Genomic DNA, 16,538 nt, shown 5'->3' on the forward strand with positions numbered 1-16,538 from the left:
CAGTTAGAATTAGGGTCAAGGGAAGGACAGCCTGCTGCTTCAGTTGGAGTGGGTTTACAAAGGAGCTTCAGAGAAAAACAGTGCAGAGATAATTTGGAAGGGAAAGTGTTTTGGTGTGGGCATTGTAGGGGTGTCCTAGTCTAAGGCTCACCCTGTGGTCATAGTTAGGGCTGAGAAAAAGAGAAAGCCTAGGGGAAGGCTAGACATTTGGAAGAGGCTAGAAGAGGGCTCTCAAAGTGAAGGGTGGGCTGCAAAGAGAAATTGGCTTCAAGAACTGCTCATTCTGGGCAGTAGCTGAGGGTCATGTCTGAAGCTCAGCCTCTGAGATTAAAGTCAGGGTTAGGCTTGAGAGGGGGAGCCACAAACTTCTGCTGCAGTAGGACTGTGAAAGAATGGATAACTGGAAGCGTTAGCTGCAAGGAGAATTTCGTTCCCGGAAGTTTTCTGTTTGACCTAGCCCAAGGTAAACTTTAGCCCAAGACTCAGCCTTGGGTTGGGTTTATTGATATGGCTGAGATGGGGTGACCTTGGCTGGATATCAGTAGCCCATCAAGTTATGCTCTCAGTCCCCTCCTCAACTGGACAAGGGGAGCCTCCTAGCCAGGTTCAACTTCACTGCCAATTTTATCAATCTTCTCCTCCCAGTGCGGGAATGGGTGCCTGTGGTCAGGTCATCTCACGCTGTCTTTGCTGCTCCATTCTCCTTCTTCCTCCTTTGCTCCAATGTGTGGTCCCTCCTCCAGGAGACAGTTCTCCATGAACTTCTCCAACATGAGTCACTCCCACAGGCTGTAGTTCACAAACTGCTTTAGCATGGGCCATTTCTGCAGGATGCAAGTCCTTCAGGAGCAGACTGCTCCAGTGTGGGTTGGCATCTTATCCCAGAAGCCACCCCTACAGACCCCTGCACAACGAAAACCTTGCCATGCAAAGCCAATAGAGGCTAGGGTTAAAATTAGGGATGAAAGAAAGAGAGGCCAGAGCTGCAACTGAGAGTTGGGTTAGAAAGGAGGTGGGCTGCTAAGAGAACTTGGCTGGGAGACTGTTTTGGCTTGGGAATTAAAAGGGGGGTGACACATTTGAGTATGTTTACATCAGGATTAGAGTTAAGGCTGGGAGAAGGAGCCTAGAATTCCAGCAGAAGGAGAGTTAGAGAAGGGCTTTTAAGGGGAAATCTAAGTTCAAGGAACTTGGCAGGGCTGCCTGGTCTGAGGCCCAGCCTACTCTTATGGTTGGAGTTACAGCTGAGGTTATTTTTGACAAGAGAGTGTAGTGCTGCAGTTAGAACAGGCCTAGTACACCTGGGGTGCAGGAAGACTTTTGTCACAAGAACTTTTTGTTGTGACTGGTGCTCTTCCAACTAATTCTGGCCTGAAGTCCACCCTACAGCTTGTATGAGGGTTAGGGCTGGTGATGGGAGCCAAAGAGAGCCTAGAGCTGCAGATGAAGGGAAGCTTGAGAGCAGCTGATAGTGAAAAGGTTGGACCACAGGGATAGCTTGTCTGCAAAAATTTGGTGGTGGAAGCAATGGCTGAGGGGCCTGGTCCAAGGCTCAACATAACTTCCAGGTGTAGGGTGAGGTTTGAGGTTATGTTTGAGAGAAGGAAAGAGACAACAGCTGCAGCTGGCTCAGGGCTAGAAAGTGACTGTCCCAGGGAAGTGTGGGCTGCCAGAAGAACTTGGCAGCAAGAACTTCCTGGTGTAGGCACTGGCACCACATCCAAAGCCCAGCATATGGTTTGTTTGAGGCTTAAGGTTAGAGCTATGAGACACAGAGGACCTGGAGCTGCAGCTGGAGTGGAGCTAGAAAGGAGATATTTTAAAAAAAGGTGTGGGGTAGAGCAAATGTGGCAGGGAGAATATTTTATTGAGGGCACTGGCTGGGGGTCCTGGTCTAAAGATCTGTGTTAGTGTTAATGTGGGCATTTCGACAGAGAGACCCGAGAGCTGCAGATGTAGGGAGCTTAGAAAGGGAACATGTCAAAGTGTAGATTGTGAGAAGAATGTGCCTGTGAAAACATTTTGGTGTGGGCAATGGCTGGGGACCCTGCATTGTGACTCAGCATAAAATTACATTTTTCCTCAGGGTCAGTGCTAGAACTGGGAAGAGAGAGCCCAGGAGTTCCAGCTGAAGGTGAGTTAAATGAGGTTTGAAAGGGAAGTCTAGGCTGCAAGAAGTAGACTGGGAAAATCTTTACTGTGGGCACTGGCTGGAGGGCCTCAGCCTCTGTTCTGTTTTAAGGGATAGGATTACAATTGAGGGAAAGACATCCCAAGAGGAGTGAAGGCTGCAAACGTAATCAAGTTTTGTCTCTTCAAGTGGCCCCTGTATCATGAATTCAGTGGAAAACCTGTGCCCACAGTGGTTCCTACAGGAAAGGCAAATACAGGCAACCATCTTTGTTTGTGGTACTTAAAATTGAAGAGGACAAATATTTGCCTCAGACCTTGACGTGTAGATAGCCCAGGCCTTTGAATTTTTTTTAAATTTTGCTGTAATTGTTGTGGTCAAGATCTTTTGTTCTTCTGATAAAATAACTTTCTTTAGTGAGAGCTCATATTTGCAGGGAAGAGCTCTTTAGAATCTACGCCAAGATGACAAGAAAGCCTTCTGGAAAAAAGAGCAACTTCCTTCTTCAGCCTTCCCTATAAAAAACCTATTAAAACGTTTGCTACTTTTATTATTTATAAACCAAAATGCTTCACTATATAGATTTACTCTGGAAAGATGAAGAAAGACACATATGTGGCAGATGTCAGTCATGTTGATGTGTGCAGCATTGCACAATGCTCAGGTGTCATGTTCTAAGTGTAATGTAAGGGATAAAATGGGTAGTGAACTCTTCCAAAAGTCTGACTTCAAATCTATATTTAGGCATAGAAGTGACCTGCTTTTATTCAAAGGTGCTGACTACTCAGCTGCTTCCATTGACTGCAGCAGAATATAAGGGATTTTTTTGTTGTTGAATCTGTTTTCAAGAACAAAAATTACAGTTTAGATTTTGTAACTCCTAAGTAATTCTGCTGGGAAAAAAAAAAAAAAGGACAGAAAATTAAATACATCTCTGTTTAGTTCTACTCTCCATAAGATGAAGGCAAGGGACCATAAAATAAATCCCAGTAACTGTTTCTATGCAGGAGGGAGAATAAACATTACTGCTTTGGATTCTTGCATGACAGATAACTTTGCTGTTGAAATCACAATGGCAAAAGAGAAATGGAGATGTGCAACACATTTTTAAATTTATGTAAGCCTTTGTTGGGGTCCCAGACTCATGTATTGACCTTAGTTTCCCTGAACAGCCACACCTGGGAACACATTCTGCCCAGGACCTCTACTTTGGCTCAGGTAGGGCACAGTTTAGGTCTTTGCCTGAGCTACGTTGCAGGTATACCTGTCTCCAGCTCTGTGTTCTGGTTATACCTTGGGCCTCTCATAGGCAGCTTGCCTGCACCTCTGTTTCTGGCTCTGGATAGACCCTGTGCCTACATTGTGCCCTCCTGGATGGACCTGGTTCATCTCCTCAGCTTCTCTGGGACTGCTGATGTGATGCGTGCTCTTGCCAGCACCCTGATCACTGAGTGTGGGCCCAAGCCTTGTCACTGAGGCACTGGGTGCAGTGCGATGATCCTCACTTGTGGTTTGTCCACCTGATGGAGCTGCCCTGCTCTTGCTTCTCCCTAAGGATCTGGTGAAGAATGAACAGCAATGAACAGCAAGATCTACAGCAGGCAGGTCTTGTATTATTCAGAAGCGGATGTATGACTTCTTGTAAAGGCACAGGAGATGTATGCTCTGTGTGACCCGTGGGTACTGACCCCGAACAGTGATGGCAGATGTCATTGAGCTCCTCATCATACAGCGGAGCAGAGCGTATGTGGTGTTTGATAGTTCTGAAATGGGCAGATGTGCCTTTGCAGGATGTCGCCTGCTACTGACCACATCCTCGGTGGCCATGGAGGCAATCAAGAAACATTCTGCTGGGGGACTAAAAGCACAGTGAGGTTACGGGGGTGCAATACTCTCGCAGGGGACCGAGCTTTCTGTATTTGCTGCACGGCGGCTGTGAGGACCCGCTCTGCTCAGGGAGCCGAGCTGGGGCGGGAGCAGCAGGCAAAGCCCTGCCGCAGAGATCCCTCTCATTCCTACAGATCCCTTCACAGAGAGGGAACTGGAACCCGAGTAACTAGCACACAAACTGTACGAAGTTACGATGCGAGCGACTAGCTAGCTAAAGAGTAGGGCGAAGGGAGGCTTGGTTTCTCAGAGGACTGGAGATGGGCGTGAGGGCCGGAGGGCAGCGGACGGACACCACCTTTTCCCCCCACCTCCGCAGGCCCCTCTCCCTGAGGGGAGGGAGGCGCGGGCGGCCCCCCTGCCCCGCTGCCCGCGGCCGCGCAGGCGCCGCGCGCGGGGAACATGCGCAGTGGGGCGGCGGAGCCGGCGCTCCGCGGTTCCCGCGGGGGCGGGGCGGGCGCGCGGTGCGTGGCGGGCGGGCGGCGGCCGCTCCCCGCGGGGGGGGCGGGGCGGGGCCGCCGCGCCGAGCGGGGCCATTTCAGCCGCCAGGCCGGGATGCGCCCGGCGTCCCGCGGCTGCCCGCCCGCCGCCCGCTCGCCCGCGGGGCTGCGGCGCTGATCGCCCCTGCCCTTCTCTCCTGCCCGCCCACCGCTCTACCCCACACCAGCCCCTTCCACCTCTGCCGCCGGCAGCACCATGGCGGCCCCCAGCAGCATCGTGCCCGTCATGGCGAGTAAAACCAAGACCAAGAAAAAGCACTTCGTGGCGCAAAAAGTGAAGTTGTTCCGGGCTAGCGACCCGCTGCTCAGCGTCCTCATGTGGGGGGTCAACCACTCGGTAAGCGCCGCCGTTCGACCCGCACGAGCCCGCCCGCCTCGCCGGGGCATCGCACCCGGGGGCTGCGGGGGCGCGGGCGGGACCGGGGCAGGCACGTCCCGCCGGGAGCCCCCGCCGGCTGCCGCCCCTCGCCCGGCGGGGCCGGGGGCGCGGTACCGAGCGTGGGCTGCGCGGCGCGGAGCGGCCGCGGTGCCCTGCCCGGGCGCGGGTGATGCGCGGGGTGCCCGCGGTAGCCCGTGCCCGCCCTTTGGCCCCGCCGTTCCGCTCGGCGGCAGCGGGCGGGAGGTGCCCGGGAGGGGACGGTGCTGCGAGCGCAGCCCGAGTAGCTCCGCTCCTGCCGCCGGCCGCGCGCGGGCGTCGCATGGATGTGCTGCAGTTGGGAAAAATCCCGGTTATCGGTGGGAACCGGCCAAGTTCGTCCCGTGTCCGTGCAGTTCGCTTCGGCAAGTGTCCGCTGCCGGTGTGCGCGGGGGAGGGGAAGAGGAAGGGCTTGGTGTGGCAAGGCGGCAGAACTGCACCATTTGCGAAGTGCTCCATCACCCTGCGGGGACGGGCGGCCGGGCTCCGGGAGAACCCCCGGCCAGGCGCTGGTCTGCGTTAAAATTAGGAGCCCGGTAAAGATGTCACATGGTTTGGGCATTACGAGGTTCAGGTCGCAGCTTTGCATCTTTAAATAGCCGCCATGGCAGGTTAAAAGTGTAGAGCCCAAAGATCGCCAAAAATCGGGTATCAGGGCAGTTGAGCAAAGAGCGTATTCCGTACTGCTGGCGGAGCGGAGCCTGTACGCCTGTGTCGGGTTTGCATGGGTTACGTCTGCTGCTGAGTAACGAGCCTGTAAGAATGTCAGTGTGCAATTTGAGATCAGACTACAAATTTTGAAACGGCCACATGAAACCGACAGAGCAGCCTGTAGTATTACTCACTATTCCTTTTGTTTCCCACACATCCATATCCCGTGAGTTTTTTACCTCCGTGGATGTTTCAGTAGTTTTTGCCCAAAGCCTGGAGTCTGTGCATCAAGACACAGCTCTGTCAGAGCTGTGTTAAACAGCACAGTGCCTGAAGTGAGGATCATGAGGAAATGCTCTGGCTGTCTGTACCAGACAGAGCAGAAGCTTCAGTGAAGTTGAATACTCTGCTTAAGGTAGCACTGTGAGTCAGTAGGAAATGGTGACAAAGGATTTCAAGTTTTCTGTAGGTCAGTTGTGAGCAGTGACATCCTATGTCATGATCTGATAAGACAGTAGTTATTTATCTACAAAGCAGAAATATCTTTCATTGTGGAAGTGCATGATATTCTGTTTGCCTGATTTGTGCTTAAATAAAAACATTTCTTTTGCTCCTTTTGTAGTGGCTAGTGTTATAGAAAATTCCCAAACAGGCCTCTTTAATGAAAGAAAGCAAACTGGTAATTACAGGGTGAGAGACTTGTACTGAATGGCAGCATGTGCTAGCTGTTCACTGTCTCCCTGAGCAGAGAGGGAGAGGATCACTGATGAAAGCAGAGATCTTCCTGTTGCAACAGCTCGTTGCTATGTGAGTTCACAGTGGAAATACCACTACTTTTAGAGGAAGGGCCTCTTCACTACAAGTAATAACCAAGTACACAGTGACAAATGCAGCACCATATGCAATCCTCACCATCCTGCAGTCATGTGCTGTAGTGTGCATAGCTGTTCCCAGTAGAAAATGTAATAAAGTGTGTTGGTTCATGCACAGAAGATGTAAAATTGTGAACTGAAATCCTCTCATTGGAGACACTCAAAAAAACAACACCAGCAACACTACAGGCTCAGAGAAAAGAGGCTTCACATTCACATGAAGGTGATGGTTGTAGGTGTGAATATCTGTTGTTTTCTGCAGATGACATTCCATTTCTTTACCCCACTGCAAAATGTAGTCATGAGTAATGCTTGGAGGCCCTGTGGAAGTGAAATCCTGCTGAATGAGAGAGCATGGAAAAAAGTTAATTTGATGCATCCAAATTAAACATCTCCTCTTGGCCAAGAATGCAGCATTGAAGTGTTGCAGGCTCCTCTGTTAGATGCTTTTCCTGTCATTTTGTAATGCTTCATGTGGCAATGTCCAGCAAATGAAAATAAGTGTGCAGCATGGTTTAACTCTGTTATCACAAATAAGAGTTTCTCATGGGAGAAATATACACAGTGTGTGTGGATTAATTAAGAACAGGAATTAGGAATCCTTAGGTTTCTTAGCAGAATAAACAAGAATCCAGAAGCAAAGGCTAGACTAAGAACAGAGCCTATATCATAGTTCATTATGGGAGTAATTAAACTTAGAACACAGTAATCATCTGAAAAATTATATTTAAGACTGCCTGTAGTGCCTATCAATTAATGAGACAATAGAAGTCTCAGTCTTACTGTCTTGGGGAATGAGTATATATATTGAAACAGTGAAGCTGAGATGCAGTTACTATGTTTCTGACATTGCTGCGTGTTTTGGAAGGAAACACTTGGTGAAGATAAAAAAGGGAAAAATTATTTTTCTGCAGGTTTATTAGCTTTTTAATCTCAGGACTGCACTTGATCACTTGATTGTTGAGTTTTGGAGGATTTTCAGAGTTTGAAATTGAATGTGAAGAAGTTAAGGAAAAAAAAAAACCAACAAAGTGTTGTCTTATGTTTCCTTCTAGGACAGGAGAGTTGACTCTAAAGGGAAAACCTAAACATTGGTGTCACAAAGCTGAGGGCTGACAGCAGAGGTGTGAATTCTTAATGGGGGGAAAAATTTGCAGAGGCATGTCTGTTACCCAAGGGTCTTATCAATTACCAACACATTCAAGAAACGGTAAGCAACTTGCTGTTGCTGTTTAGGTAGAAGTAGAGAGATACCTAATGTAAAATCCTGCTTGGTAGTACAGTCAAATTCAGTAAACTTCAGAGGGCATGTGAGAGAACACACGAACATTAATCCATGTCTTATGAAGCAAGAAAAAATGTGTTCACATTCAGAGCTGTAAATTTGTTTCTTGGTGTTCTGGCATATGCTGTAGAATGAAGCTTGCTGCTAAGTGAAAGGGAAAGCAACTGTGTCCCATTTTGTAGATCTGATTATAATACTGATGACTTGTAGCAGCAAAAACTAATTGTCAGTGCTTGGGTTTTGCAGGCATTTGCATCATTAACAGTTGATTTTATCTTGGTCTTTTACCCTGTGTCAAGATAATCTGGCTGTGCTACTGAAATAAATATTTAAACTCAGTGGTTAGTATGACTTACAGCTGTATTTTTAGCTAGCACCATAATTGTATTTAATTTACAACTGATGTGGTAAAAAACATTCTTACCTCTATATTGTCACTGCTGCTGGATTTCCAATAACAGTAGGAAGGAGGAGAGGGAAGGAAGGTGGCATGTAACTTGTTTTCTGTGCCTAAAAATGAAAGCCACAGATTCTGTGTTTTCTGCATCTTATGATAATCATCCGAGGCACAATGATGGTGTGCTCTCACTAGAATTGGTTGCCTGCTTCTGTTAGGAGCTTTTTAGGAAAGCTGGGAATTTGTAGGCTTAGGTCCTTCAAAACATCACCCTGAAAGATGGCAGAAAACTAATGTATGTGGGTTTTTTGTAACTAATTTTGAGGTGAAGAACAGACTGCTGGAAAGCTTGCCTACTGTGTCAACCATTAAATTAAATGTATTTAGGAGAAGAGCATGAATGCCTAATGAATTTATTGAGCATACTGTACAAGTTAAAAAAAAAAAAACAACCAAAAACAAACAGGCCCCCCCACACCCCCCAGCCCCTGGAATCTGTAATCACCATCTGTTTCTTGGATGATTACAAGCTGATCCAAAAATTTACCAGTGCCTGACTTCTCAATGGCACTTGCTGCCTAATAAGCAAGTGTGGAGAAACAAGAATACATGGATAAAATTACTTCCCCCCCAGCACTTTGTGGAGTACATCAGAAGGAGTGTACTTTCTGTGGCTAAAGAATTCAACACACAGTAAACTCCATGACCTTCTTCAACTGCTCACATGAGGCTCTGTGAGCTTCATGCTACTGTTGCACTGTTCCTTGTATTCTTGCTCGATATTTTTAACAGAAGTGGAACAACCCCAGGATAGAATCATGAAAAGAGAGCTGTGGGACTCCAATCTGTCAGTATACCTCTTGGATTCCTTCACCTTAGAGTTAGAAACTGGGAGAGGGGTAAAAGCATGACAAGTAAATGCATCTTTCTTTCCCTCTCATGCAGTAAGATATATTTGACTGCTTTAAGAATGTTTCTGTATCTGCAGAAAGCTATAAAATGTCTGTTCTAGTCAGTTTTCAGTTTGGGGATTTTCTCAGCTAGTATACTGGTCTTTCCTGTTACAAACTTCTGTCCAGACAAATACACAAGTAGCTCACTTTTAATTAATACTTGTCCTTATATTTTAACATGTCACTGGAGAGCTTGTTAGGTAAAGTTGGACCTCTTGGTTGTGGCATAAATCACTTTTCTTAGTCCTGACTTACCTAGCATCTCTCCTAGGAACTTTCTGTCCTGACACATGGTAGATGTAGGAAAATAACACTGAAAAGCTGTTATTGAGTTGTTCTGTAGGAAGATGAAACCTAAATAATTGAAATCTAAGTGATGCCCTCTGGAATACAAACTCCATGTTTATGATATAGTTTTCATTAAAGAAAGGGTGAGACTGGTTGACCTAACAAGCCCACAGCACTTAGTCCTAGTGGTGTGCCTTCAGAAGTCACAGGAATTGAAAACTTCTGTGTCCATATTTTTAATAGAGTCATAAATGATGATGTGACTCGTGGCACCCTGAGGATATGGAACCATAATATTGACTCATGGCAGTGGCTGTCAGTACAGCAGGTTGGTTGGAAACTCTCTTGGGGTGGGGAGGGTTACTCATCACTTGTCAGGTGTGTTTTTACTGTTTGTGTTTAATGCAGAGCATCACTGCTGCAACTGTGTTATAAGTGGCTTTTCAAAACTAAGGCAAAGTAAAACTAAAGGTCTTAAGACGTTTAACAGTGAGTTTGGAAAAAAGAAATCTTTTGAATTGTTTAATGGAGGTGATGTTAGACTATGGGAGAAGGCTCTTTCTAAGAAGCCGGAAGAAACAATGTATTAAAAAGCATTGATTACATCAGAGCAGATAATAAAGCAATTAAAACTATTTTAAACTAGTCAGTTGGGCACTCAGCCCAGATGTTTGCATATAGAAGGAAGCAGAGCAGGAAGAGCTATTTATTGAAAACTTGGTTCTTTTTTGGGTGTCAAGCTCTGTGTACTGAAGAAATTAATTTGATACTGCTTTTGCAACTGAGTGGATGGACTAATAAAAATAAATTGTAAATATTATGGTTAGGTTAAGGGTAGTAAACATGCCTCCATGAAATACAAATGGGGGTGATATTTCATGTCCTTCTGTAAACTATTGCAAGGGACACATGCAATAGCTTCTGTTAGGGATGAGAGTGGGAGAGCTATGTAAGAGCTCTGACAGCAGTTTCAAAACCACTTTCTGTAGTTTCTTCCAATCTACAAGATAAGGTGCTGCAAAGGCTAGGGTCATTTTTTTTTTTCCTGTGGGTTTTTGAAACTGAATTTCATTAACCCCAGCAGAAAGGGCTGGACAATGTTCCATGAAGCAAATAGGCAGCATGAATTGGTCCTGTTGGCTCAACTTAGTTGTCTTATTTGAGTATGCTGCACCACATGCCTTAAGAGTCTCTAGGGTATTGTTTTTTAATTCCTTGCTCATTAAAGCAGACACTTGCATTATGCCCATTGCCAGGGGCTGGTAGATGTTTGTTTTCCTCCTGTAGTTTCAGGGTGGCAAACTTTGTTTACAATAACTGACTCACCCCATTATTCAGTTCCTGTTCTACAGTCCTGTTTTCTGTTCTTCCTTGAAAACATCTTGTGCCTTAGGGATCTGTACAGTGGCTGTACATTGTGCAACCTCATGACAACTTTAGAGTAAGGTGAAACTACCCATTATTCACAGGTCTTCAATGTAATCTTGCCAAAACTAAGCACTTGGGAGTTGTAGTCATTTTGGCTTACGGATATCTTGACTTGTTGAGAGGTTAGTCATCTTGGTTGTTAACTATGAGGTTTTAAAGATTTGAAAGTAGTACATATTCATTCCATACTCCAGTATGAATTCATTATTTTATCTGTACTTCCAAGGCATATTTCCATGTGTTTCCATTTCTTTTACTTGGTACTTACTATGTAATATCTAACCCAAGTTCTGATTTCCCTTCCCCATTTTCACTATTGGTAACTCATGTGTTTGCACTTAGCAAAATAGTTGAAGCAGTCTAAGAAATGGCTGCCTTGCTATGGATGGTAATGAATGACAAACCTTGTTAGTTTTCATAGTCTGCATCCTGGTGCATGGTGAAATGGGTTACCTTTAAATTGTTGAGATAGTGACTTCTTGCATGTGGTTTGCTATGTGATCATCTGTCTTATGATCTTCCTGTTGAGCCTCTATAATAAGTTAATTAGTTTTGTGTTGAGAGATTGCTTAACGTGTTTTGAAAATTGTTTAAAGTAACTGGATGCCATAGTGATGGATCTAAAACTGAAAAGAAAATGTTAGCTTTATCTTCAAAGGATGGGGTTGAATAGTTTGCAGTAGAAGTACTTAATGGCCATACACCTTTTAGAGTAGTTGATTTTCATCTGGCTAGGTGAACAGCTACCTTGTGTACTGAAGCAAGGTAATTAGTCTAATCCAGCTCATTGTGTGCATTGTAAGTTCCCAAGGCAATCCTAACATTCTTAACACAACTGTGAGTGTATGCATGATCCTTTTAGATTGTAAGACAAAAATCACATTCCCTTATGTGCCATTATTAGAAAGCCTGTGGAGCTCCTTGGTGAGATTGAGACTTATAGAACCACCTTTCAGCTGCTTGAGCTAACTGGGTTTATCTCACCTTTCCTCATCTCCCTCCTGATGTCTTAGTCATATGCTGTCTCACAACTCAGCCCTACCTGTGTTTGCATTTTATTGATCTCTGCCATTACTGTCTTCCTGGTTAACAAGTTCACCTGTATCTGTTTTCCTTATTAATTATTACTCAGCTCCAAAGTGATAATCCAGCAAAAATAATACATTTTGAGGAGTTTTTTAGATGGACCATAATTCATTGAAGTTCGTGGTCCAGCTATGCAAACAGCTGTGCCAGCACAAAGAATGTGGAGTTCATGCAATAACAGAAGAGATGGAGGAAAATCACTTCCTTGTAAGGAAGTGCCAGTTTAAGCTAGTGTAAGGTTAGACAAACTACAACCTCCATAATATTGAAGGCTGCTAAAGCTGGGGCTGCTGGACTGGTTTCCATTCTCTCTGGTACTGGTCTGATCCTATGGCAGGTTCATTTGGGAGATACACTAACAGAAAAAGAAATGCAGAAAAGTGAATGGGGTAGGAGTTGTGTACCACAAAAGGCCATATTTTTAGGTGTCAGTCCCAGCTTAAAAAAGGAATTGCAAACACTGCAGGGAGCATAAAGGGAAGAGTCTGATGTATGTATACTTAGAGGTGAGTTTTTATAGCAGCTTAAGGACAGTTGGAGGGACTTGTATAGCTTTAGAGTGGGCAGTTTAACTGACCACTTGTCTCCTATCTATAGCTCAGTTTCATGTGCAATAACCTGAAGTTAAACTGTTGTCCACAGTAAAAAAACCCACTTGAGTAGAGAACTCTCACTGGATTCTGCACTTGTAATGAGGAGACCTTTCTCAACTATTTTAGTCTCTTGAAATAGTGTATTTTGAAAAAGACAAAACTGTCTATATGGCACCCATTGGTTTCTGGTCATCTCTACAGTCTTTGTTTTTAGAATATGGTAAAACCTCTAACTTCATAACTTGCATATCCAGAGACTGAATATCTTCAGAAAAGTTGTAATGGTTTCCTAGGGGCTGGAGTTTTTGAAGTTGCTTTTAGAGGTAGCTGCCAACATTTGGAAGAACTTCTAAACAATAATAATTCTTGAGAATTCTACCTTTAAATAGTCTCCTGCAGCCTATCAAGTATGTGGCTGTAGCAGTCACTGACTTTTTTTTGGGGGGGGGAGGGAGTATTTTGGGTTTTTTTTGGGGAGGGAGGAAAATAACCAACTTGGTTAGCTAAAGACCAGTTAAAAGAAAGTGGCTTATTAATAGTTTAACTGTACTGAACTGAAATTGAGAAATATCTGATATGCTTCTGGTGCCAAGCCTCAATAAGTATGTTGTTCAGTGTTTTGTAGACCCTTGCTAGATCATGTGGGTAACAAAAGCATTTTTGGTACACCAGGTTATGATGTCAGTGTTGCTGGCTGTGCTTTTTATTTGCTCAGTATGCTTTTCTCTCTCAGAAATGTAAGTTTTCTGTAGTTAGTGTTTATTGGTGTTGTGGTGTGGTGTGACCCTTGTGGGTTGGGTTCTGAGTGATTATAACAAAACTTTCTACAGGAGTTAAGAGAGAAATAGTTGTTAAAGTTTGTGGTTGTTGGGGCCCTTTACAATGTGCAAATCTCATGTATTATGGTTTCCTGGAGCTGAGCAAAAGTTGGAGATTGACATAACAAAAACAAGGTTGCTAATCTCTGAGCTCCTGCTTTGGTCTTTCTGATTTTTTGTATTTTGAGCTGAGCATAAAGCTAGTTTTGGGAGACCAAGTTGCAAAACACCAAAAATTGAGAAAACGGTTGAGTTGAGGAATGGGCTATCTATTTTTATTTCTGGAAGAGGAAGGACTTACTAACATATGCTGTCTCAGCTGGCTGTTCAAAAGAGCTGCTTTTCTCTTGGGAAAGACAGCAGTCTCAGACAAGCTGACTTTACTGCAAAGTTCATTCCAAATCTCCTCAGTCACTGCAAACTTGCAGGTAGAGGGCTTAGAAATGACTCACTCAAACTGAAGTGTGGTGTCAGATGCTTGACACCAGCTTCCTGTGCAGTGCCTTGGGGTTGATGCTAATTAGGGTGTCCCTGCTGCTCTCAATGTGTGTTCCCCCTGCCCTTAGTACAGAGGAGAATTGAAAAGAAATTTTCTCGTTTAATAATTCTTTTAGGTCTTAAGCGGAATTGTCAGATTAATGTGCTTTCAGTCTGACTCATGATTTGCTTTGCAGTGTGTGGTATGTTAACCAGCCTTCTCCTGTGATGACACAGTGGACAGGACCAAACAAGAAAAGCTTTCTGGATATTCCTCAGGCTTAAAGGAGACAAGTGGTAAAAGTCGTTTACAGAAACAAAACCATAGTGGCTTGTTAACAAACCTGTGTACCTGCTTGCAGGCAAAAAGCACTGCAGCCACTGATTTTGGAACCTCTTGCCCATTCTGTTCCTGATATAGCAGCTTTTCCAGCTGTTATTTTGGGCTTCAGCTGATTCAACAATGCTGCTTTCTCTTTCTACCTATAGCTGCAGGCAGTTGTGGCTGGTTATTTCATTTGAGTGAGCAATGTCCTTCAGGCTATGTTGGCTCAGGGATGTTAATAGGGTTCAGATGTCGGTGAGCTCACAGAATCCTGCACCCCCGTCACTCTTTTGCTTGTTCTGTTGCAGAACATCAAAGCAAAACAGTATTGAAATATTGAGTATTTTGACTATTGCTAATGCAGTATGCCTTTTTCTTGGTGTGAGTGTGGTGGATTTCTCTTCTTCTCCACAATCTCTCCCACCTGTTGAGGTTTTTTTCCCATTTTACAACAGTAACCTGGCGTTGCTATTGGTGCTTTTTTTTTTTTTTGCACTTTCCTCTTCAGACATTATTTTTGTACTCAATGACTCTATCAGAGAAGTATGTTGCAAGTTTCTCCTTGGAAGATGCCATTCCATAGGATATTTTTAATATTCCTGTCTTGAGGAAATCTGCCAGACTTAAATATTTAAAAGTCAAGTTTTTAATTTTCTGGTGAGCAACTTGCTGAGGTTCCTGGCTGAATGTGACTTGCTTCACAATAAAAGGTTAAGCACCTGGAGTTACTGGAAGAGCCTGAAAGTAGTGGTTGCTCCTGCATGATGCGCCAGTCACCTGAAAGATGAAGATTTATTGGATTCTGATGGGTGATGAGTCTTTTACAATGGGCTGCTTCTTGCTCACTGCTCTGGAGCAATGTGCCTGAGGTCTTCTTCACCCCATTATAAATGCCCTTCAAGATGTAGGAGACTCTTTCTTGAAAAGCCATGTTTCTTACTGTTTTACAGTAAGTTGTTAAGCCATCTTTATAGTATTTGACATGTAAAAATGCTTGTTTCATCCATGTGCCTTAAGACTTTCTAGTGTCATGAAAACACTGTTTGATTTTTGTCACTAGATAGGATACTGTTCTTGTGGCAGCACAATGCTGAAAAGTTCAGAAATGAAAAACAGATGAGGGATATAGAAATATGTCTAGCTGGCAGACAGTAATTCATGCTGTCACTATGTGCATATGATTATCTCAATAGCAAGGCTAAAATTCACTTTAAAACTGCATCCACAGCTTAAGAGATCCTGTGGGGTTTTTTTATTTACAAGGTGACATTGATTTAAACAGTCATATTTTAATGAGTGTAACTTTATGTAGTTGAGTTGGCCAAGATGTCAGGTGGAACTGGACACAAGGGCACAGACATCAGTGCACTCAGGTGGTGGAAAGTAACTACTGAAGTAACTGGCTTGGTTTTATTTGTGTTGCCATGGGACCCCTTTTGAATTGAAGACTTCATCCAGGAGATCTGTGTCACATATAAGCCCATAACTGAGGTTTCAGGATTGCTTGTTTTTCAGTCAGACTCATGTTTTGACCAATAGTGGCCTTTTGATAAGCAAAATGGAAAGGAACTTGGATCCTCCATGTCTTGCTGATAGTCTTGAAATATATCTAGCCTATTCCAGAAAAGGAATAAAAAAGCAGCCGAGTGTGAAATATTCTATGAACATTTGACATTTGGTGAAAGGCTTTGAAATGAGATAATTTGGGACACACTGATTTCTGACATGGGAAGCACTGTATTTAAATAATAAAAACCTTGGCCTTCATTAAAGGAAGAACATAGATTTGGTTGTGTGGAGTTCTCAAGATCAAGTTGTATAGCTACCTGTAAAGACAAAGTCTTACTCCAAAGGTTTCCCTGATTTTTGTCACCTGCTATTGCAAACAGGCTCAAATAGTGGTGTAAGCTGGCATGGATCATTTGGATGATGAAATCTAATACTATGGCTTCAAGTAGGTGGAAGAAGCATCTGAGAGCCAAGATAGTAAAGCATGATCCTTGAGCTACATTTTCTCTGCTACTTATTTACCTTTGCTTCACTAGCTAGCAAGTCTGAGCTCAGAATTGGTTTGTCAGATTCGTGCTTGTTATGTTTTCCCCCTTACTTGAATATAAGTTTTTCACAGAAGTTTCTGTGTAACCTCCCATGCTAGGCAGCTCTGCTGAGGGATACAAAATCTTTCTGGGTACTGTGGAGTGTATGTGGAGCCTTGCTCCATGCTTTTGATGCACCCTGCTTTTCCACACCATGCAATATGGACTAATAGTAGTAGTTTAGGTAGTAGTGTTCGTCTCTCTCCTCAAGTGAGAAATACTCCTCAGAAGTATGTCAACTACTTGAAATACAATTCTGTGGGCTGTAACCATGTAGGTACTTAGTTTGTGGAAATGATCTCTCAGTTGTTGAAGTTTGTTTTGTCCAGGAATGCT

At 44.2% G+C, this 16,538-nt stretch overlaps 1 protein-coding gene across 2 annotated transcripts in view; it reads left to right on the forward strand.

Annotated features, from left to right (window-relative positions):
• Nucleotides 1-4,488: 4,488 nt before the first annotated feature.
• The window catches only part of PIP4K2A (phosphatidylinositol-5-phosphate 4-kinase type 2 alpha), a 107,744-nt gene continuing 95,694 nt past the window's right edge, over nucleotides 4,489-16,538 (forward strand). The window contains exon 1 of one of the 2 annotated variants that reach the window (XM_077174047.1): nucleotides 4,489-4,855. In XM_077174047.1, the coding sequence (XP_077030162.1) occupies nucleotides 4,715-4,855 (141 nt within the window). In that variant the 5' untranslated portion in view covers nucleotides 4,489-4,714. The remainder of the gene's footprint in view (nucleotides 4,856-16,538) is intronic. The other variant, XM_054636599.2, reaches the window with a different exon arrangement.

This window comes from Agelaius phoeniceus, chromosome 1, assembly GCF_051311805.1.
Source record: "Agelaius phoeniceus isolate bAgePho1 chromosome 1, bAgePho1.hap1, whole genome shotgun sequence".
Classification (NCBI taxonomy): domain Eukaryota; kingdom Metazoa; phylum Chordata; class Aves; order Passeriformes; family Icteridae; genus Agelaius; species Agelaius phoeniceus.